The 24,232-nt window shown below is 39.5% G+C and overlaps 2 protein-coding genes across 2 annotated transcripts in view; one reads left to right on the top strand and one right to left on the bottom strand.

Moving 5' to 3' along the window:
- Window positions 1–24,232, top strand: part of ctnna1 (catenin (cadherin-associated protein), alpha 1) — a gene marked incomplete at its 5' end in the record, with an annotated part of 84,895 nt that overhangs the window by 8,354 nt on the left and 52,309 nt on the right. The window contains 1 exon segment of the mRNA XM_046030179.1: window positions 3,780–3,983. Within this exon segment, the coding sequence (XP_045886135.1) occupies window positions 3,780–3,983 (204 nt within the window).
- On the bottom strand, window positions 20,314–23,449 carry lrrtm2 (leucine rich repeat transmembrane neuronal 2). Its single transcript, XM_046031320.1, has 3 exons — window positions 23,363–23,449; window positions 23,106–23,196; window positions 20,314–21,956 (listed from the first exon to the last, which is right to left on the bottom strand). Exons 1-3 carry the CDS (start codon window positions 23,447–23,449, stop codon window positions 20,314–20,316), a joined length of 1,821 nt encoding a protein of 606 aa, XP_045887276.1.

Below are 24,232 nucleotides of genomic sequence, written 5' to 3'. Positions count from 1 at the left end.
GTGACAAGCTGACATATGACAACGTTTTGCGGGAGACGGTGATGATGGGTCAAATTTGTGGAAAAGTTTCATTGATTTTATGGGATGAAATTGCGTTAATAGTTGCGGGGACTGGCTACTGGGCTACAGTTATGGAAATGTATGTTTAACAGTTTTTAACTATAAAAAGGCAAAATCTAATGTCCTGGCGGCCGACAAAGCCAGGGAGGCTTGTTGGCATCATATGGAGTAAATTTGTAGCCTAATTATCTTCAGTGTTCTTGATTGCAGCGCTGCGGAGCTCATATTCACTCTCCACATCTTCTCACTCGGTCACTCTCCCTTTCTTTCTCTCTCACAAACACGGACAACAGACCTGTCTGTGAATTGAATGGTTGGTATCATAAACACTGCTGCACAAATCTGTCCAACAAAACGCTGTCAATGTCGGAGACCCATTTTCAAAACAGTTAAAACGAAGTTGCCACGCTGTATAACTGGTAGTCTACAGGTGCATTCGAGATAACTGGCTGACTTTCGCCGACTTGATAGATAGGGGAATAAAAAAGCGCCATCAAGTCAGACACAATCTACCTCCGGTAGACTGCGTGAGCTTACAGTGAGTTTATAACAATGATCAGGCCTTGCTCCCACAAGGTCTAGTGACGTTTTGCAGCGCAGGAGTTGTGCCGAATTCTGCATGCCTGCCGTGAATTGCATACACCTCGCGGGAGGTAACGCTCTGTTATACTGAGAAAAGAGGTGGATGCAAATTTCGGTAGGTAGCCTACAATATCTGTTTTGCCGAATTATGCGATTCACTTCTTAAGGTCCTTTTAGGACACTTTGCTGTTTGAACGCAGTTAACACCACATGTTTTTGCTGAATCTCAAGAAATAGTACTTTGTGTAATAATATATTAAAGATTCTTAACGTTCATAAAATATATACTGATCATTTATCACTATTGATGAACCCCACAAAGAGTAGTATAGCGTAATAAGGTCCATTGTAATAGAAATAAAGGAGCCAGCGGAGAGGGGTAGCCTAATAATCTGAGACCAAACTGAATTTCCAAGATTAATCTAAAAGTAAAAAACTTGAATATTCTCTGACATTATAGTCACACATTTATGAGAGAAAATAACAGCCCTACGATGGACTGGCAACCTGTCCAGGGTGTACCCTGCCTTTTGCCCAATGTCAGCTGGGATAGGCTCCAGCCCCCCGTGACCCTGTATGCAGGATAAGCGGTTGGCGATGGATGGATGAATAACTTTGCAAGTCTGCAACGTCACACACACGTGTCTACTATGTATTATGTGCAGTGGAAAGTTTTATATTAGACTTTACAATCGGATTTAGCAGTGAGGAAATACTTGAGTTTAGTCCACAATCACTATCGTGCACGTTACAGACTTTGCCGTGGATTGGGTGTATTCAGAAGAAAACAGTGATTTTTAGATTCCGTCTCTCACAGTTGAAGTGTACCTATGGTTAAAAAAAATTACAGATCTCTACATGCTTTGTAAGTAGGAAAACCTGCAAAATCAGCAGTGTATCAAATACTTGTTCTCCCCACTGTATGTGAAAACACTTCGGAGAATTTAGTTGTAGCCTACAGATGGGCTACATCTAAGGAACTGTCCTGTTAATTAAGATCTCTTCTCTACTTTCAAAGAGGCTGCAGTGCTCGCTGTATAAATGTAAATAACTTAATTTCAGCTGCAATTGCAATGAAACCAATCAGTATGAAACCTAAATATATTTTATCAAGTGGTGTGTATTAATAGTCTACTTCTCATCATTAACACTGAGTACAGATGTGGTGTGTAGTCAACGTATACAGGGTAACCTCGAGTTAACCACGAACAAAACCTGCTCGGTGCAGTTTAGAGATTTAGTGTAAATTGCCATGGCAACAGACCTAACACCTATCCACCTTTCATAGTACAGGTTAATCGGGAAGTTACTCCTGAAGTTACCTGGATAAGCCAGTTACCTCCCTTCGTAGTACAGGCCACAGATCTGTTGCATCACTGATTATTTCACAGGTAGCCATGCAGAAAGTCACTCCCAAAGAAAACTTGTATGCAGGCCTTTTCCTGACCGGCTCCTTTCTGATGCCCAATTTCAAGTGCAAGGCAAAATTAGCAAATGAGTCAGTCCCCCCAATTCTCTGTCTCTCCCTCCTCCTCCGTGTCTCTCTCGTGTGCCTGTTGCCATGGTGATATGACACGCACGCAGAGGAGGTCAGATGAGACGGCGTGGAGGGGGCTGGAGGTGGCTGCGATAGAGCGCGGCTGCCTAATAAACCACATTTCTAACAGCTGAATTGTGGAATATTTTGTAGCAGAGTGTCGTCTTCATGAAGCACAGAGTTGGTTTGTCATTTCTTTGGCTGTCACGGTGATACCTTAACCCTCTGCAGTGCCTCTCCAGCATGTCAACTAGTTGCCTCTCTCAGCAGGTGTGCCCCTGTGAAATCAGACATTTAAGTTCTGTCATCCTGCAGATATAAAGAGAGGAGAGTGGGTTGCTGTAGCACTTCTGTGACTCAAATGAAAGGTAGCAAAGGCTATACAATCAGATTCTTTCACAAAAGGGATTATATATTTATAGGTATAATTACATATTCATAGGCTCATCTGTTGTCTGAAATGGATCTTGTAGTCTACATTGCAGACACGGTAATACTGCTGTCTTTTTCTGACTCATTGTTGATTAATTCATCAGGTCCCTAGAAGACTTTTTCTGTAGCTGTATTTTTACCATTCCAGATGATTTGATACATTTTGTGACTTGTTTTCTCCGGTCAGAGCACTGACAATGTGCCTTTTTGAAGCTGTAGTCATCTTCAATGAGTGAAAAACACTGTGTGTCAGCAGAGCAGAGAAGCAGGCGTAGTCTTACGAAAGATATAGAAAAAATGTTCTCTACTGTGGACTGTCCCTGACTAAAGGTTTTGGAGAAGCCATTTCCTTTTTCTGTGTGTGACACAGATGAGAAGAGGACTGTTTTGAGTCCAATTTAGAAAAGCCCAATATGTGTTTTTGCAAATGCCAATCAGTTTTTCTATTGCGTATGCACGCTATATAAGGAATTGTATTAAAACATAGTAAGAAAAAGTATTTCTCAGAGCTGCACTAATCACTCTTGTCAAAAGAATTTGGAAATGTACATGTTTACTGTTTTCATGATTTTGTTCATCAGGGTTAGAACTCTTGATTAAATAAGGATGTGTTGCCTTGGTTAGCATTTTTTTTATTTTTATTTTTTTAACTGTAATAGAGCTTTTTTTCATTGCATGTTTAAAATTGAGAGCGAGACTGATTGTCTATTACTGGTTTCTTTTTGTATTTACTTTTAATGGTATAATATATAATTTTAATGGTAATAATGGCAACATTCAACTCCTGTTAAAATCCTTTATTTCTTTATGGACTGGTGACATCATCTGTTTAAATGCAGAGAATGGGGCAATGACATTGAAGTCGCTATATATTATTAATTAGTCGAGAAATGGCACATTATTTCACATTGCTCTTGGTCAAATCCTTTTGATTTTGTTAAAGATGTGGCCTCTATTACTTACTATTATTTTCTTTTTGCCTATGGACACACAAAAGACAGTTTAGCACATTCTTCCCTTTAGGTTTTCAGCCAGCCAGTCAGTCTGTCAAATCAGCCCTCCTCTTGCCTGCCAGATTTCTCTCTTCGAGCATGGAGAGGGCAAAGTCAGTGGACTTTTTAGCATGTTTTTCCCCAGTGTAATTTCCTCTCTGACCGTTTCTTTACAGAAACAAATCATCGTGGACCCCCTGGCGTTTAGTGAGGAACGCTTCCGTCCTTCCCTGGAGGAGCGCCTTGAGAGCATTATCAGTGGTGCTGCCCTCATGGCCGACTCTTCTTGCACACGTGATGACCGCAGGGAGCGCATTGTGGCCGAATGCAATTCTGTGCGCCAGGCTCTTCAGGACCTTCTGTCTGAGTATATGGGCAATGTAAGTGTCTTAGCTTTTCATTTCCTTCCTGTTGGGACCACACCACCTCTTATTCTGTATCCACAACAGCTTTCCTAATTTACTTTTCAACTTGAATTTTGCAACAGTTGGACAGCAACAATCCTAAGGTTAAAAGCCATAAAAGTCTAAATGTTCTTAATTTCAGCCTACATAAACTTAGAAACCCCAACCTAATGCTTACCTCTATGATGAACCTAATAAACTTGGATGAAGTTAACTTGCTTTACAAATACTGTCTGCATAGAGAAGTTAACTAGCACTTGATTAATCTATGGAAACATTGTCACTGTGCCTAGAAATAAATGGAATATGGGCTGCAGTCAACACTGCTTTGTAATCAGGTCTTAACATACAAAACTGTGCAAGAGCTTTAGGCAGTTGTGGAAAAAACAAATGCTTCTAACTCTTTGGTGTGACCACTCTGCCTTCAAAACAGCATCTTATATACAATCAGAATGGAAAAATGACTTTGTGTGTGTATGTATATATATGTGTGTGTGTGTGTGTGTGTGTATATATATATATATATGTGTATATGTATGTATGTATGTATGTATGTATGTATGTATGTATGTGTGGAGAGAGAGAGAGAATATAGTGTGTGTGTGTATATAGATATGTGTGTGTGTCATTCAACTGTTCTAATCCTGAGCCCATTTCTTAGTCTAGTCCTTGTTAATTACAATCTGTGAGCTTGAACTTTTATCTGTTTTCGGCTGTTCTTGCTGGCTTTTAGAGGTAAAATCATAAACTGCACAGCTTGCTCCTTTCATTTATGAAGTGTTACTGTGGTCCTGTGGCTATAATGGATGTCTGGTCAGGCAGGGTGTGATAGTAGTACACATTCTAACACACAGCAGTAGTTCTTCCAGATCAACAAATGTCTTAAGCAAATACTGAATAATGATTTCCAATCTCTTAGTACCTGCTGTAGGCTAATTTTAGCATGCCTCACTAACTAGTTTACTACCTATAGTAAGAACCCTCCTAAGCCAAGAGGTAACCTAAGACCACCTAAACACAGTATTTTGTGCATCTCTAGGTTACATTACAGGGCTCTATGCTAACTTTTCCCCAGTGAGTACATGTGCTCCTAAATGAATAAATTTATGGACAGGAAGCGTTTGAGGACCTCTGGTATACAGTGTCCAGATACTAGGGTCTTCACTTCTTTAGTCCTCCACTGGGTTTCACATCATAACTGAATACAAGGAGAAGGAGCGCACACACACAGTAAACACATATAAATATGTATTTAATAAATTGTTAATAAACTGTTACTTGAAAATCTTTGACATGTACTCTTTAGGAAAAAGGTTAGCCTAGAGCCCTGCACATATCTATATTTAGGGGCAAATACCAGTGAAATTCTCTGGTAAAGTAAGTCTTTATCAGTTGTACATTAGAAGTTTGGGTTAGTTCAGTATAGGGTTGCAATAAATGATTATTTTCGTAGTCAACTAATCTGTTAATTATTTATTCGTTTAGTTGACTAGTCGACTGTCTAGTTGACACCCCCTAACCCTAATCTAATTAAACCATTAAACTAGTTAAATATCTTTCAAGTGAATTACTGATCTCCAACACAGCTCAACTAGCTAAAGTTACCATTGAGTTAACGAGGACTGGTTGGTCGGCTGGCCCTGCTAACCTTTTTGGTTGGATTCACCATCAACTTTCATAAAACTGCCAATATTAAAATATACACAGTTGATATCTCGCCTCAAAACCTCTCAAAAGTGTATTTAGTGCCTAAATAGTGTACAAAACTTTTAAAAACAAAAAACCGTTCTGCTATTTCTCTGCTGCTTTCCCCTTCTCGCATGAATGCTTCTTCTTCATGTGCCTGACTGTAAGACTACTGTCTTACAGTCAGGCACTCATAGCAGACAGTGGAAGCGATACTGTCCCCAGCACTTCCTGTTGTGCATTGCAGTTCAAAATTAACAGAAATGTTCTTAATAAGAAGATCGCTATCTCTCCTTAAACGGCATGTCTTAAACGACGCGTCAACAATGAAATTCCATGTCGACAAATTTTTATAGTTGACGTCGTCAAGTACATTGACTAATCGTTGCAGTGCTCGTTCAGTAGAATTTGGGGATCGATTATTATATACATAAATGGTGAAATCCTTGTTTTTTGGTTTTGCTCCATATGGAAAATGTTTATTCTTTCCCTAAATACTGATATAATATGATTGTAATTCATTGGAAGCATTGGACAGGAGACATAGAATAATGTAGTTGTGCACGCTTGTGAATATCTTAAATAGCATCTTCGAAAAAGGGCTGATGAAAATGATCACTTACACCAGTTTGGAAAGACAGGTTTTAAACAATTCAGGAGCTGGTGGATATTAGATTAGTAACCTGACAATTATTCCAGAATCATGGCTGGTTTGATAGTGGCTCAGTTACAAAACACTTTTTTTGTGTGTTCAAATATGTTTTCACTGGACATTGACCGACAAAATGGTAAGCAGTCAGATGTCAACTAAGTTTACTTGTCATTCTCTCTCAATACTGTCCTTTCCATGCTCAGGCATTAGAGCCATGGTTTGCCATCATTGCTCATCCACAACGCTGCCAGTTTCTTTTTTTTTTTTCTTTTTTTTTTTTTTTTTTTTTTAAAGGTTCAGGCCATTCATGCAGCATCTCTGCTTTGCTTCAAAACAAGTTTTCTACTTCACCGGGCTCCTCCATGCCACACACGCAACCCTGTATGACTTTAGAACTTAGATTTACAGAGGAACCCATCTCATCACCGCAGTGATGATGAGTAGACATGACAGGGATTTGGTTACTCATTTGGCCAGATGAAGGAACCCGATGAAAGCGTAATATGTCATTGTCTTATTTGTGCATTTAATGGCCTAGTATAGGCTCTGAGAACTGTGGCTGACATGTAGTTAGCACAGTGAGCGAGCGGGTGTCTCGACGTTGTGCCTTAATCCAACTATAGGCGGTGGGGCAGGTAACCAGACGGTCTGTGATTGAGCCTGACAGACTAAACAAACCTCCTATTGGCTTGACGAGCATGTGTGTGCTGCCATTGTCAGGCAGAGCTGTAGTGGTGCGATGAAATATATGCTTTACGCAGGACAGGAAATACCCTTCTTGAGCACATTATACAGTATTTGCTAGAGAATGTAGTGTATATGGCTTGATGGCCATGATTTTGTCCATCATTGTTCTGATTGTAGATGGGGCAGTGCATGTCATTAAACAGTATGTTGCCATTACAGCATATGGGTTTAAACTCACACCTGAGGCTATTGGATGGACTCCTAGCTCATTCTCTTTCTGTCTCCTATCCCTTCTGCTTCTCCTTTCCCTCTAGCTACTCGTTGTGTTTACTTCCTCTCAAATTTTCTTCCTCTCCATCAGAGTCTTTGGGGAAAACAAAAATGATTGGAGAACCTTACCTCACTATCTGTAGTTAGAATTGTCTAAGACAGAAACAAGTTGTAAGTCAAGTTGTATTCAAAAACATTCAAACTGTTGTAGTCCACTTTTTTTTATTTAGTTAACATTTTTACAGGTACCCAAACTCTATATAGTGAACATGCAATTTAAAAAGTTTTGCGCAAGCAGGGGTCACTAAAACTGGCACCTACATTATGTATTATGACCTAAATTGTGTCCCATACAGTTTTTAGAGTTTGACAACATTCCAGTACATATTCCCTGATGTTGGCTTTCCTATATTGTAGAATTCGACAAAGTCAACGATTATGGAACCGGCCAGGTGATATTTAATCTAATTCTTGGGGTTTGACACTCCACAAATAGTGCCCGCAAAATGTTTGTTCTGTGACTAAATTATTACATAAAGGACATACATAGTATGCTTAAATAGTATGCCTATAATTTAATAATTTATTTTTATTGTTGAGAGATGTTTACCAAGAAATTCCTAATATTAGTATTACATGACACAGGAAAATGTAATTGGGGTGGATGACCAGATGTCCTTATTTTTAAGCATTTGTTCCGCGTGTTTGCGTAGATAATTAGGCTGATGGCAAGTTAGATTTTTCTGAAAAGGAAAAATTTAATTTGTCGCCATGGCAGAATTAAGGCTTTATGAAGACCATGATCAGATAAGCGCACTGTTCTAAACAGGCGAGAACGTCAGACACGCACAGCTACAGCCTTTTTAAAGAAGAGGACAGATCAAAGAATAAAGTGTTGGAATATGGAAGATCAGACTCTTCACAGGCATAAGTCGCATGAAAGGACAGTGTTAACGTGCTTATTCCCCTTACATAATGTTAGATATTTTTATATTTGTTTGTTTGGTTTGTATTCTGAATATAATTTCTCAAATGGGAGTAAAGAGCATTGTATTGTCATGCATGTCATGTGTAGATTTGTTTTATTAGGCATACTACAAATGCTACAACCCTTGTACATGTGACCTGCCAAGGAATGAATGGGTCTGTATGTATGTATGTTGAAACAGAGTATTACATTGATTATTAATGAAGTACTTTATGAATTGGAAATAAATGAAGCAGTGATTTTTACATCGAACAGGGTTTAGAATAATAAAAGCAATTAGTATAGTGGCTGAAAAGCTCAATTTCAGTCTTATAGGCTGTGGAACCATCTTCTATTTTGTTACAGAGTTAATGAATACCACAAATGTCCAAGCTGTGTTAATGCATTTCCCAGCAGCTAATTTACTGCACTGTCAGTTTGTGTCAGCACAGTCATAACAGCTGTTTAAGCAGAAGTGGAATGTATTGGTTAATTTAAAAACCAATAAATGTTCTTTATTTATATATTTACACACACACCTCTTAAAAAAGCAGGTGTTGTGGGCTTACAGTTTATGTTCACAAAAGGTACAGTTAACATCATCACTGGGTGAACAGTAAATATACATATTGTAGTCATTTTCATAAGGTCAAATAGCAAAACAGCTAAAACTTCCATAGAGCACACTGATTTGAAATATGGCTATACCCTTGGGTTAAAGTGTTATCAGGGAAACCGAAACGTGGCATGTCTAAATATATAGAATACTTTAATGTTGTTGTATCACTGGCCTAAGTGTTTGTTTGTTCTTTTTTTTTTCATTCTTGGTGTGGAAATTGTGTACAGCATCATGATGATCATTCAACAAGACTAGAGCTTTTCTACTCAGCCAGTGAAGGGGAAAGGCTGGTGGGGGTAATGTTGCCCCAGCACTGCCACATAGTGTGGCCTCAATTATTCCATATTGTCATGACAGTTTGGCGTGTCGAGTGTAACTGTTTCTGCCACTTTTTATTAATAATGCATCTCTAGTTCCCAGCATCTGTCAGGATTTTATTTCACATAAGAGAGTGATGCTAGGTTGCTTTGACATATTAAGCTTCTGACCTTTTAAATTTCTTCAACTTGAAGTGATACATTATCATTTGAACCTGCAAGAAAAGGACATGCCTGGCCACTGAAGTGGGACCCATGCTTCTCCCTTCACTTGCCTTTTTTCTGTATATCTATACGTCTTCCCACTCTGCACTCTTTAGCATTTCTCTTACTTTTAGCTTTCTCCTTGCTGAATCTTCTTTTCTGTTTTCTCCATCTTTGCAATCTTTCGCTTCCCGTTTGCGTCCTTTTCTCTCTTTTTGCCTTCGGCATGCACAGTGAGTGGCAGAATTTTTCTTTATCCCTATTCCTCTGTGCCTGCATAGTTGCCTGTCATTTTAAACTCTTTTTAGGTTGAGTGAATCATGGACCGTCTACCCTGCCTTATCAGATCTTATAATGAGCTACGTGAAACCTAACAGAGAAAATAATGATTGGTGTTAGTTACCAAGTTACTTAATGGAGGATACCATTCTACATGACCTTTTATTTGTGCTGGGACAAATTTATAAAATGCTGTGAATATGTTGTACATCCACAGCTAATGAACTAACAGACAATGTAGTGGAATCCAGAGTGTTATTTTTACCCATTATCATGAAAAGTGGAGGAAGATTCAAAGGAGCTAGACCTAATGCAAGACCAGTGTGAAAGAGGTTCAATTGATCTACTTGTAATCTCATCTAAATGCATAATTAAAACAAATTACACTTCATACAATGTAACATGGAAAAGATTTAGTATCCCCAAGGCTTTTCTTATATTTACAACCTCCATAAAACACTGGTCTGTCAGTAATGGCCTGTTAGGCAACGTTTCCCAGACCTGGCCCTTGATCTTTTGCTGCTGAATTCTAGGCCTTTTGATTGGCTTTGCTGGCAGGTAGAGGAGTTGCACCGTTTTTTCAGTCCAACATGTCCCTTTTTCACAGTTGTACGGGTGAATGAACACAACCCATGGGAAACATGCTTTCATAAGCTTGTTTGCAGCTTTTTGGTACTGGATGTTTTTATTCTCAAATATAACAGCCGTTGTATCTACAGGTTAATATGTACATGTTTCTAAATATTCAGATTCATATTTCTATTGTTTCCTTGTCTCATCTTTTTCCCCTTTGTTGTACATTCTGAGGCCCAATATGTTGTCACCACATAAAGCTGCAGTACTGATTTAAATAGGCAATTTGCTTTCCATCCTGAAAGGCTCTCTGTTTTGGCCCTTGGGATTACTTAATTCCTCCAAATATCCCTTTTGTGCATATGTGGCAGTTGTGATGCAGCAGAACAGTAAGTCATCTAGCATTCATGTTTTGAGTTTTATTGCTCAGATAGATTGTGGAAAAGTGGTTTAGAAGTCAACATTAAAAGAAAACCGTTTGATTACTATTAGTCTTTTGCACTACAACATAGTTTAGTTGCGCATTGTAACAATAAATTAAGGAATCAAAAACACATGGCTCTGCTTTAACTGGCCTCTGACGTTTTCATTGATTGAGAAAAGAAACTCCACAAACATTCCCACATTTTCTTAAACAAAATCACACACAGGGGTTATATAATACATATTTGTTGTTTGAATTACTCTATCCTACACCCATTTAGAATCCATTAAAATGAATTATAAGCTTTAGCTGGTTCAAAGGCAACATTTCAGTTTTGTATTTTGCCCAAATATTTGTCATTGACAATACAGAGCATGTTGACACAGGGGTATATACAATTTAGCACACCATCTTTTGCATTAATTTGCATTTTACCATTAAAATGCAGACTTTTTAGAATTTCAGTGGTAAATCTTGTAATTTGTGCGAAAAGATGGTATTATTAATTACTTACAGGCAAGGCTGTCGTGATGAAGTAATTTCTCCTGTGGTTTAATTTGGCTCAACAGTTTGTTGTATTATTGCTTCTTTTAAAGTTACTTCATTTATGATAAATGAATGAATAAATCTTCTCCTAGCTGTTGGAAAACAATGCTAACCACTATTGTTTGTAGTCAGGCATATTTGGGATGTATTCAGGGTAAGGTAAACGGGTTTGTCTAGACTTGAGGAAGAGCTGTGAGAGCTGTCGCAAAGCAAAAGCTTTCAGCAATCTAATTTGAGTGAGTGAGCCACTGGCTGATGCCATCAGTCATGGGCACTGTCAGTTTCGACACTTCGTCTTTATAGGTGATAGCAACGCTCTTCGATAATTGGCTCATCACTGCTTTCAGGTGTTTATGCTCAGATTGATATTGGGTTAAAGGGATAGTTAGTTTTTTGATGCGGGGCTGTATGAGGTACACAATTGTATTACCTGCAGTAGATGGTGGTTGTCACTTTAGAGAAGAAGATAGTTGTACCGGCCTGGAAGCTAAGCATTGTATTGCTGTGAACTGAGTCAGCAGCAAACATATTTTAGCCACCTAAAAGTGTTCAAGTGTACGCTATATTTAGAATATTTTCAGCACTTTACCGTCACTCCAAACAGCTATTTCCTTTAAAACTATGATATCTAAACTGTAGAACTTTTGTATTCTTGTGCATCAGAGCAACTTGGCTGTGCACTGTATAAAGGACATGGCTGAAAGTTTATTAGGAAGTAAAGAACATGTAGATGGCTAAAATGTTATTTTTTCTGTCTATTGCTTCTCCAAAAGATCAACAGGAAAACATTTAACTGTTTAGACTCTGAAAGGGCTTTTGGTCATCTCTCTGCTTTGGTTGCTGTTGGATCCCCAATGATGATTTGAGGAATGGTTTTAAATGTGTTAAGCAATAAATATATTTGGGAGGTAGTTGCTGATTAGAGTCCAAATCGATATGTCCTTTCTTGTAAGCATTTTCTAGATTTATTGGAGGCCTAATTAATGAAGCATACATGGGCTCTGAGTCCTTGAACCCTGCAGACTACTGAAGCCATGCAGACAGACTCATCAGTTTAGTGCCTCCCCCACCTGGGTACTATCTGCAGGTTAATTACTGAAGCTTGCTTTCTGTAGACCTCATCAAAAAGCAGAGCAGGTAAAACTGAAATGGTTCATACAGTTGGATAGCCATGTCACCCTATATTCCTCATACTGCTTGACATACAGTAAAGCCTAGTTCACACTTCAAGATTTAAGCCCAATTTGCTGGTCGGTGAGCTCGGTGACCGTCAGGCTGTGATCGAGGGTAAATCAGCAATCGATCGTTGGTCGCCAGTCGGTGTGTGTGTGTGTGTGTGTGTGTGTGTGTGTGTGAACTACTCAACGAATTATCAAAACGGCTCCCTGAGGCATCGCTGACACATCGCAGATGCCAGCCACATTCCTAGCATGCCAAATTCTTTCACCCATCTTTATAATGACAAACAGCTGTTTGTGTAGTGTTGCATCATTTCCTGTTTAACATTTCACCTTTGTTTTCTTGACAAAACGTGGTTTGGAGACAGCATCGGGTGACAGTCGTTGTCAGCTCGTATAGTGTGTGACCCCCTGTCAACGATCTGTGACGTAGTGTGAACACCACAACGACTTCAAGATCCTGTCACAAAACAGCAAGTTGTGTAGTCTGAACAGCACGCCGCTTGGCCGACTCAAAGTCGTGTAGTCTGCACGAGCCTTAAGTTGCCTTTGGATAAAGTATTAAGGCTTGACAATAACAGTGGCCCGATGGCCTGGGGCCAGTAAAAAGTAACGTCAGGACAGGTAAACTAGCAACTCACTGAAACCATGCAGATGGAACTTAAACCTGCATTCTCTCTTACTGCCAGCAGGGGGCTAGTTTGCTGGTTGCAAAATGAAGTCCGGCTACATTAGAAATAATGGTAAAATGTTGCTACTTCTCAGCAGAATTATTACCTCAGTTAACACTTTCAAAGTGAGGTTATGGTCTCTGTCGCTAGTTTCAAGTATTCTTCAACACAACATGATGTTCTTTAAGTAAATTATAGTCCTATTTAGGGGGAAATGGACAATAATGCAGCAAATGCTTTTGGGCAGAACTACCTTGTGATTGACTACCATGTTTGATACCATGGCGACCTGCTGATCACAAGTATCACAAATCAGGATAGAGGCGACTTGTATTCGCTGCTTTGTGTACCTTTTTTTTTTTTTTTATTAAATGGCTGTCAGCAGGAGAGAGAGCATGTCATGTTTGAGTCTTTTAGTATGTTTTGTTTTAAAAGTAAATAGTTTTGTTAACCTTTTTATTTTTCATAATTTTAACTGCGATTACATTTTAGTTTAGTTTTTTTATATCCAGGATGTATTTAATAACCGATTTAAACATGTTAACAGTATAACATAACTTATAAGTCTTTGGTTTTGTTGTAACACTGATAAATAACTGTTGGAAGGAGGGCCACAAAAAATTCTTGTCTTCAGGCCAGTACGTTTCAAACCGACTGGCCCAGTGAGGCCAGTTGCAAAAAAGTTTAACGTTGAGCCCGGAGTATACATCTCGATATACCTGTCTACCGGAAATCTGGCTATCTGAAGCCTTAAATGGAAAGTGTTATTCTCTTTCTTTTGAGGACATTAAGCTTGTTATATGGACTTTCTGACAAATTGGAGAAGATTGGATAAGATATTTCCTGACAAAGTTATGTTTTGGTCTCCAATCTGATCAGAGTTAAAATATGAAACGATTTCCTCTAATGTACAGTGAACTCAAATTTGGTTGTCACTTAGTTAGGTTGTAACAAGTCTGTAACGTTAATTTCAGCCGTTTTCTCACTCATGCGTGTCCCGTAAATAAATAGAAAATATGAAACGGTTTAAAGTTAGATGACACATGGTAACATTATGTTACCTTACCAGGAGCGGTGCAGAAATTGCTTTTAACATTGAGGCGATTTTAATTGTCTACTAGTAACAGAAACATGCTCCTCATGCTGGTAGTCCTAAAGTACCATGCTTGTGTGGATACAAAAAAGCAGGATTTGCGGTGCTACCGTTAAACTTCTTGACAACGTGCTCTGGGATGCTTTCACTTCATGTGTCTGTGCTGCTTCACGTTGTTCGCTCACAGCAGTTGTGCTGCAGTGAAGCCATTTCGAATTCACAGAGCTCACAGAGGACCATGTTGTACTCCAAACTTTAGATGGCTGAAGGTGCAGTGTGTCGTGTTCTGTGTGGGTAAGATAAAATCTATGCTGTGGTTATGAACATATCAACACCTATATTGCAAAAGACTGGGCTTCTGTGACATTCCTGGTGGAAATCTTACAGCTTGTAAAGATGCTACATGTTAGAATTGGTGGACTTGTAGTTTGGTTGGACAGCTGGATTCCACAGGGAATGGCTGCGCCATTCTAGACAGTGCTTGTGGTTCCACCAGATGCACCACAGAGCGTTTCAAAAGCGTCCCAGAAGCAGCTCTATGCTCTGAACTGGGCAGGAAGTCAGACACAGACACTGCATAGAGAATACTCTGTTTTCAAAATAAAACGCCCTGTGCAGACTCCTGAAAGCATATCAACAATAAACACAATTGAAACAGACAAAATAGAAACATGTTAACTATGCAGCCTACTTTACCAAGATTATTCTCCAACCCTTTGACATTTATCTCAGATATTATACAAGGGTGGAAACACAGGTTTTGTTAATCTTGTATTGATTGTTCCCATATTTACATAGACAATGTGTTGCCACCGTGTCGAAAACCCAAAAAATGCACTTCGGTGTAGCATTAAAGACCCCCTCCAGCCAGTTTTAACTGCCATTTTTGGTTAACGTTCTTTCTCAAACAGAGAATGGGGGTGTGGTTAATAGTCGGACGTAATACATTACCATGACAACCAAAAACTGACCGGCTGAAGTGTTCACTAACAATATGCTGTGTTAACATCACTACACTGTAAAGTTTAGTACACTTTACTGTCTGGCAAGAGTAGCTATTACTTACCCATGATATAAACTAATGTGTGCTTATCAGCTCTTCAATCATACAGTCGATGGTCCTGTCACGCACTGCACGCGATAACTCCCACTATGTTTTATGGTGTGCCTCCTTTACCGTGGGGGTGCCTCCGCCGATGCATTGGTAAAACGGTCGTCAGTAAAATGCATGTTGCAGACTGAATATAAGACGGTGGTAGGTGAAAGTGTGACACGTTTTCTGTCATCTGTCCTCCAACACTGCACGCACAAATGCCATAATGAAAATGAACTGCACATTAAACCAAGAGGAGGAAACTAAAAAATAAAATGAAGACCCTCTGTTAGCTAACTTTCTGCAATAACTATATATACAGAGAGACACCTACTGTAAGTTCTAAGTAAATTACATGATAAATTGGTTAGCTAGCTCCCAACGATGTTTATCGGTTTGATGCTCTGACTAAACGAGCCGTGACGGTGTGACAGTGCACCTGCGCATGCTTGGAGAATGACGCAAAACCCAGTTTTAACAACTAAGCAACTTTTCAAACTTTGAGCACAAAATTAAGCTATTTGTTAAAAAATATTTGGCGAACTATGTGGGTAATCAACATTGTAAGGAAATGAAACATTTCAAAATATGAAACATCATAGAAATGTCAAAATACACTGGAGGGGGGCTTTAACTGACTGAAGTGTCAGCAAACACCCTGCTAATTAATAATAGGCACCAGATTAGCAAAATAAAATTTTACCTGAAGGTTAAATAAAATAGAGTTAGAGTACTTGGATTACTTTTTTGTTGTAACGAATAATATAACGAGTCATGTTTTGCAATTCAAGTAATCAGTTAAGTTACGTTTTCAAAAAAGCAATCTATTACTGTTATGTTTACTGTTTTTTTTCCCTGTTCCTTTTGTTGCCACAAAACACAAAAGAAAATCCATTTGACACATTTGTATTGTTTGTTAGTTTCCTACTTCTTGGAGGCTACCTACGCACGAGTGGAAGGTAGCCAATCCTACAGTTGTCAGTGCTCACATGTTGCTCAGCTAGCGAGTGGACAGCCTATGTTGTGAAAGTAAGTAACTAAGCACTGACCTAGTTAACTGGTTGTGTGTTGAACATGATGTACTGTAAGCTAAGCAAGCTCGTGTTTTTTTGTTTCCTTGAGGCAGCTGTGCCTAATATGCCCTCTGCCCAGTTCACAGATTGTTAGCAGCTGCAAAAGCACCAACTGTCAGGTGCAGTTGAATTGCAAAAGAAATTACATGTTGTATGAACTTGTTAGGTATGTACTGAGCCCCGGTACCCTCGTGATATACGTTTACTTGTAATGAAACATAATTATAAAGGTGATATTGCGTTTGATATTCCTGTTTATAGCCTGCAGAGTTACACATTAAGGCCTGTAGACTAGGTTGTGCCATGACGGTAGATTCAATACATTTATAGGTAGGCGTACAGTAGCTGAGCGCCCTCTGGACAATATAACATGAGCAGCAATTGCAAAGGAGTTTTCATTTTTGTTAATACAAAAGTACTCCAACAAGGTAACAAATTACTTTTTAATGGCAGTAATCTTCTAATGTAAGAAGTAACGTTACCCAACACCGGTTACAGCCTTCTAATGAAGCTTCTTAGACCCCTTTCTGCAAAATGCGTAACAGTAAACAACATAGACTTTTCTGCATTACCGAATTAACGAATAACAAAATAAAGTTCTGCATAACAACCTAAATACGTTTTTTATCTTATCGACTTGTAAACTAGATCATCTAATGATTATGTTGACATGCATTCGTGGAAGTTAATTGGAATTGAATGAATCGAATCCCTTAGCCTTTTGTGCTTTAAACTGTGCCTAGCAGAAATTGTTAGATTGAAATTGTGTTATAACTGAAAAATACTGTCAAATGTTCCCGATATACTGATGCATAATGTCATAAAGGGTTTGGTTTGCTTGAGGTTTTTTAGCTAAGCTAAACATTTTACACATTTAACCAAAATGTAATAAAAGACCAAACCAAGTTGTGACCATCCATCAGTTAGCAAACACTCTGCAAATTATAACCATTTTATTTAAAAAATATATGTTTTGAGGGGAAAATGTTTTTTTTTTTTTTTTTTTTTTTCAGTTTGGCACATCTTATCCACTATACAGATATGAAATTGTACATATTACAATACAAAAGGAAAATGGGAAGAGAAAAGCATTCATTTTGCACAAAGAGATTGGGTAAGAGAGATGGGTTGGTTCACTTGGTTTTTTTTAAATTTTTTTTTATTTTTAGGCAGGGTGGGGACCAGGGCTAGAGGATGACAAGAGGAAACAAAAACAGTTTACAAAGAGCCAGAGTGCAAAGGGATGCATATTTCTACAAATTGTGGGTTTCAGTCACCTAGTATAACCGTAGTCTTGAACAGTGACATGTGAAATGATTGACCGAACTTTATGGGAATTCCTCATACATCCCCATTCTTATCAAAAATGAGGTCTCTCCATAATGTTTGCTGAATGACAGTAAGTAATATTCAACTCAAATTTGACTTTTGAACATGCAAGACAGATTAAAAGGGCAACAGTAAAAGCAGTGCGAAGCTGGAATAAAACAAAATTAGAAACAAAGTGGAAGTGCTTGGCTTCAGTGTATGTAATGTTTTTCATTGAATTCAAATGTGAAGTGTAACATTTTTTGGTTTCCACAAACACTTACTTAGAAGTTGTTGTAGGCATCCTATGAGCATGTGAAGAGAGACATTTACACAAGCGTTCATTTAGAAGTTTGAAGCCAAATTTTGACGGGCTCAGTAAAGAGACAAAGCCACAAATGGTACATCCTGACCACCTCTAGGGGACACCAGCCAACGAACTCTATCCTAATTGCTCAAAACCGGATCTCGCATCAAGGTGCTGTGCTTTGCATCTTGCCATCTTAAATGCTGACTTTTTTAAGTATAGCCAAAAGTTGAACTATCCAGAAAATGACACATTCTGATGTCCAGTGTTAAGATTTTCACTTGAATTTTTCACTGTTCAGCAACATTTTCACTACAAGTCAACACATGAGCTATCCAATGTTTGCTGTGTTGTCAGTGTGCATTTCAAGCCCAAGGTGCTGTCTGTCAGTATTTATCATTCCATTCTCTACCACCTTTACTTGGCCAGAAAGAATGGTTGGTTTTAATAAACTAAGTCATTACCCCATAGCTGCCCCTCTCTATCGTCCCATCAATTCCTCCCAATCCCTATCTCTTTCACCCTGCCCCCACCACCAAACTGAACACAAAGAAGTGCGGAGCTGCGGCAGCAGCTTTAGTCTGATGCTAATGCACATCCTCTCCCTGCTGCATACAAATGTGTCCTGACCCAGGCTTGCTGTTTGCTTATCACTGGATCTCCATTTGCTTTCAGGGTATTGACCGCAGTTTAACTTGACACTAGTGACTGCTAATCACGGATCGGATATAATATTTGTTATTCACAGTAAGACCGTAAATGACAAGTCTGTATCCGTAACACTAAGAATGATTTAAATTATAAGGTTCAATGATGTTTTAGTGTGATGAGGAGGATGATTCTACTAGAACTATTTTTGAGTGTCTGAACAAGCTAAATGTTGCTGGATCACTGGTGTGGGTGACAGAATATTAGATTCTTTTTGCCTTGCCTTAATTGGTTCAATCTTGAGCCTGTCAGTCCTGATTAGTGTGTAAGCAGTAAAGAGACTGGGCTACTGGGAAAGGTTTTATTTTCAGAGTGAAATGCTCTCCTGTCTGGCATTTGCGCTGTTCATTACCCTTTCAATTGCTATCCTCACACCTCACACTAGCTTGTCTTTATATTGATCCTTGTATGTAATAGCAAATCAGCTAACTGTACTTACTAGGTTAAGCTATTGAAAATATTATGATCACAGTGTATGTGGTATTTTGGATGTAGAGAATCCATGTTACAGGTCATTGTACTTTAAAGGTCTAATAATTTTGTTCTTGGATGTCCAAGGTGAGAAAGACGTTCTTGCGTTTTTGCTAAGTGCTGTAGTATATTGGAGATTAACCACAGATGAACAATGCTTAGTGTTTCCCACAGGTTGAGAATTTATTTCTGGTGGTTAGCCCTCGTGGGCGGGAGCTCCAACATCCAACAGCTTCAGTCAGTTGCAATACAGCATTGCATTTACGAGCTAACGTCTGATTAAAGAGGTAATTTTTCCAATATATAACTCAACATAAATTGACCATGTTGGCAGTCTTTTCAGTCAGTACAAACATTTAGTTGCATTTCCCCACACAGAAGAATTTTTGGAAGAAATCCAAATTTCCAAAAAACAAGAGAGAAAAATCCCTTTTTTGGCCAAGGGCAGCTGTTTTTTCAGGGGAGGGGGGTTGCCCAAATAAATGAGAAACCCAGAGCCATTTGATCGGAGTGAAGGTTATATACTTGCCTAATTGACTCATGTCTGATTTAGTAAATGTGATCTCATTAGTGTATACTGAATAGAATGTCAGGGTTCTTCTTTCCTCAAGAGGGTTTATTTGTAACAATAATTCCATTTATTATTTCTTCGTGGCCTTTAATGTGTCATAGTTCTGTTCAACAATGGAACTGTAAAACATGAGCATTCTGATTATTGATCCAATTAATTTGCCCTGGTGATTGAGTGAATGCCTGTGGTGCAGTTGGAAACATGATTTACTTTTTTAAAAGAAATAGACATAAATCACATTTCTCCACTTAATGTATTCTGTTAGCAGAGGGCCGTTTGGCTAAGTATTTTCTCTGTACTGCAGAATATAGAGACATTGTGGAGACAAATCTCACAGTTTACAATTTTCTTGTTTAAAATGATTGCCCCTGCCTGATATGAACAACTTTGCATTCATAGAAAAATAAATTTGTGACTATCTCTACATCATCCCTAAACGGTCTTGTTAAACTTCTCATTGTTGCATTCAACATTTCTCACATATTCTCAAATCTCACTTGTAGAAATTATGCTTTTTACATAAACTGGAAAAAAAAATCCAAAAAGCAAACCCTGTATTATCTGAAATGGTCAAATGGCAAACCATATGCTCTAGGAATAAATAAGAGTTCATACTTCACACTCTTTGTAAGGCAGTTGCTGACACTTGCACTGCCCATAGCCGTTGATGATCACGAGTGCCCCTTCTTCATGGCTGGGTTCGTACTCATTATAGGGTACCTGTGTAGCTAGATCTGCCATAGGTTGCCGCTGCTGGGTCCTCATCTGTCTGCGGTTCTGAATAGCCGAACAGTGGCGTATCCGGCGCAGGGTGGGAGGGCAGCACTTCCGTGAGATATACACAACGAAAATGATGAAAAAGAATGAAAACAGAAGGGCCATAGTTCCAATGATAACCCTATGAGTCATAATAGTGTTGTCCATTGCCGAGAAGTCCTCCGTTACAGCTGCCTCTTCCAATGTAGCGGTTGTTGCTTGAGCAGTGCGTGGTGTTTGTGTTGTGGTTGTTGTGGTAGTGACTGTGGTAAAGCTCCCAAAATCCTCTGCATAGTCCTGCGTGGGGGTCGGCAGCATAATTCCAAACAAGGAGCTTGTGATCTCTGTGGGTATTGTTGCGTCTGTGGTTGTACTAATGGTCTGAACAGCCGGCGCTGAAAAATTCTGGCAAAGCTGGAATCCATAAACAGCATCAAGTATCTCCTCCCCTTGGGCATATTCAGGGCTATGGCAGAGAATGGAATGTTCCCACCTTCCCTTAAAGGTGCTTAGCCAAGTGGCCAGAGAGCAAATCCTTTTGGTACATTCCCAAAGGTTGCTAGACAGCCCAACGGTACCCAGAGACTGCCACATATCCATAACTTGGGGATCCAGACTGCTTAGTTTGTTGTTATCCAGCAGCAAAATCTTTAAATTTGGCAGCGTTTGAAAAACATCGGGTGTCAGAACACGAATTTCATTTCCTGTGAGGTCCAGCTTCTCTAAAGTGGTCCAGGTCCACTCCATGCCACATGTCAGGTTACTGATCTTATTCCATTGCAGATACAGAAACTGGAGGGCAACAAGGCGGGGGAAATGGGCCAAGTTGATCTTGGTCAGCTGATTGTGCTCCAAGTGGAGCTCTTTAAGCTTAATTAGCCCAGCAAATCCATTCCGTGCTAAACTCCGTAGACGGTTACTGCTTAGGCCCAGATATTCCAGGCTGCGGCAGTCCCAGAATGCCCGAACAGGTGTGGTGCGAAGTAAATTGGAGCGGAGGTGGAGTATCTGGAGCTTCCTCAGTCCATGAAACAGCTCAGGTTCCAATGCAGTCATCTGATTGAAGGACAGATCCAGTATCTGGAGATTGATGAGGTGGATGAAGGTTGTGTTGGGCAACTTGGTGATACGATTGGAACTCAGATTTAGGTCCTTCAGCTTGTAGAGACCTTGAAAGGCATCCTCTTGTACTGTGGTAATCTGATTGTGGTCTAGATGTAGCCATGTGAGCTGGCTGAAGCCATAGAATTGATCAGGGCTGAGCTCAATGATGCTATTGTGGCGTAGTGACAACCCCAGGGCCCCCTTGTCCACACCATCTGGGGGCGCCTGAAGCCCCTGGGTGTCGCAGTAGAACTGCAGGTCCTCACAGCGGCATTTTTGAGGGCAGGTTGTGCACGATGCAGGAGGGAGCAGGCACACTAGGAGCATGCTGATCACACACAGACACAGAGCCGCTGGTGCAGGTCCCACCAATGGCCACCTTGAATGGAAACCTGGGTGGGTTCAAAGATAAGAAGATGAACTGTGGGGCGGGAAAGCTCATCTCTGCATAGCACTTATTACTAATTCATGATGACGATTGTGCTTTTTGTGTGCGTTCTTTCTTTCACATGCATACACCAGATTAGATTTTTTATGTCAACAACTTATTTACACACTATATGTAAACAAGATTTCTTTGAGCTTAGGTTTAATGACGGTGTCATTTATTTCATCTAATGATCAATTACATACATGAGCTGGACTTTGGTTTCACTCCTTTGCAATTTATATTTAGCCTGTTTTGTTCTTATTTTGTGCTATTTAATTTGGCTAAAATTGTAATTTTCTGCTGATTACTGTCATTCAATTATTACTGTTTTTCTTTTTTTTTTTTCTTTTTTTTTTTAGCATCTCAAATATGCTGTTGTCCTTTGAATTCTTACATTTTTGTAATTGAGTTATTTTCTTAAGTCTTTATCACCTAAGAAGTCTGCTTTACAAAACAAATGGTATTTAAAATGTATATATTCCCAACTGGTGTCTCGGTGAAGAAGGAAAAATTAAGGACATTTGAGGTAAATAGACTAGGCTGAAGAGCTTTTAGTCCTTAACATCACTTGCTCTTACTTGTATTCCCTATTCATGTCCAGACCTGCCATATAAAGGGACTAACTTACCCATTCTTTTGTGCACATCGGAGGCTGCATTCAACTGTCCTTTTCCGCAGACTCTTGGAGCAGCCAGATGGAAGAAAAATCCAAAGGGAAAAAACCCTTTTGAGTAAGCACAAAAGGAATCAGCCTCTTTGGAAATAAAGCAATTCTGAGCCCACCCAATTGAAACAAAATATGAAATTCCATGTCCCAAGATGATGTGTACTCCTGTTATTTTGTCCTTTAAAATCCAAGCTTAAAGAACGGTTGAATCTTTTCCTTCATCCCACGAATCCGTGAAATAAATATTTATATATATATTTTTTTTAAGTTGATCAGTTGCATCCAGAGCGACTCCGGTGATCAGACCCCCCCTCCCCTTCTGCTTTTTTTCTCTTTTTCTTTTTTTTACCCTTTTGTTTCCCTTCCACCGCAATGATGTCAGCTCAGATGGTTAATTGAAGATCAAGCGTTCCTCCTTCATGGCTGTGGTCTTCCAACCCTAACTTGTTGATGGCAGCCACAGATCCTGCTTCCAATGCCGGCTCAGTCTCAGCATAGCCTCTGCAGAGCTGTGAGCGGAGCCCTCGTCTGCTAGCTGAGACGCAGGGAGAGAGAAAAAAGCAGAGCAGGGAGTCAGGGATGTTATTCTGTGCTTTTTGTTGCAGCCACTCACTGCTACAGAGTGGTGGCAGCCTGGCGTCGATCATCACTACTGTTTCTCTCTCTCTTTTTCTCTCCCACACTCACAAACACCCTCTCACTCTCTTGCTCAGCCACTTGCTCTCTGCCTCATACACACTGCTTGTGCACCTCAGTCTTCCTCCACCTCCCTCTTGCATCCCCCCCATCCCTCCCACTGGCTCGTCACCATCAGAATATTGATATCTTGAACGTGTTGCGGCAGCTTGCTGTTGACATTAACCACAGCTGTAAATCTCAGCCTCGCCTTGCCGTTGTTCTGCATGTGCTATGCATGAATGTATACCGGAGACATAAACATAATAACAAAACAAAGCAATATATAGTGGTGGTGGGGTGGTGATGGCGCAATGGATAAGACACCTGCCTTTGGTGTGAGAGACCCAGGTTCAGTCCCCCACTATGACTTATCCACCATTGTGTCCTAGTTGCTCCAGAGGCGTGCGACCTCTGACATGTATAGAAAGCGTCAGCTAAATGAATAAATGTAAATAGTTTGTAGCATGTGGCTCGGGACAACCTAAACATGAGCAAGGGAAGGAAAAGTGTGCTGCATCGCCATGTCTCTGTACAGGAGCAAGTATGCTATAGCAGTGCTAACATAGGAGTCATTATTTACATATCCTAAATGCAGTGCTATCATTTTTGAGTACTGGCAGCTGATGTATGACCAACTGCTCTGAAGTTGAATTAGGCTAACTTTTAACAAGGCCAAATACTTGCTTGATCGTGTGAACCACAAGGTGATATATTCCCCCTGTCAACCACTTTTTTTCACTCTAGCATCTTTCACTTAAATGCGACCTCAGTCTTTTTATATTTGTGTATTACTTTGATTACTTTTTCTGTGATATTTAATATGGATTTTAGCCCTTATTGCTCCTGTTACAGACAATATATTGTACTTAATGAAGGCAAAGAACAACATTTCA

This window comes from Micropterus dolomieu, linkage group LG19 (assembly GCF_021292245.1).
Source record: "Micropterus dolomieu isolate WLL.071019.BEF.003 ecotype Adirondacks linkage group LG19, ASM2129224v1, whole genome shotgun sequence".
In the NCBI taxonomy this organism is placed as follows: domain Eukaryota; kingdom Metazoa; phylum Chordata; class Actinopteri; order Centrarchiformes; family Centrarchidae; genus Micropterus; species Micropterus dolomieu.
Note: the sequence above shows the minus strand (reverse complement) of the source record. Positions and strands in the feature narration are given on the sequence as shown.

What these genes read in the sequence shown, in the direction of transcription:
- lrrtm2 (XM_046031320.1), bottom strand. Translation starts at nt 23,449, where the DNA reads ATGGGGGGGATGCAAGAGGGAGGTGGAGGAAGACTGAGGTGCACAAGC. An exon ending in GCAAGTGGCTGAGCAAGAGA is followed by an intron (nt 23,197 to 23,362) that starts GTGAGAGGGTGT and finishes CCTGCGTCTCAG; the next exon opens with CTAGCAGACGAGGGCTCCGC. An exon ending in TCTGTGGCTGCCATCAACAA is followed by an intron (nt 21,957 to 23,105) that starts GTTAGGGTTGGA and finishes GAACCCACCCAG; the next exon opens with GTTTCCATTCAAGGTGGCCA.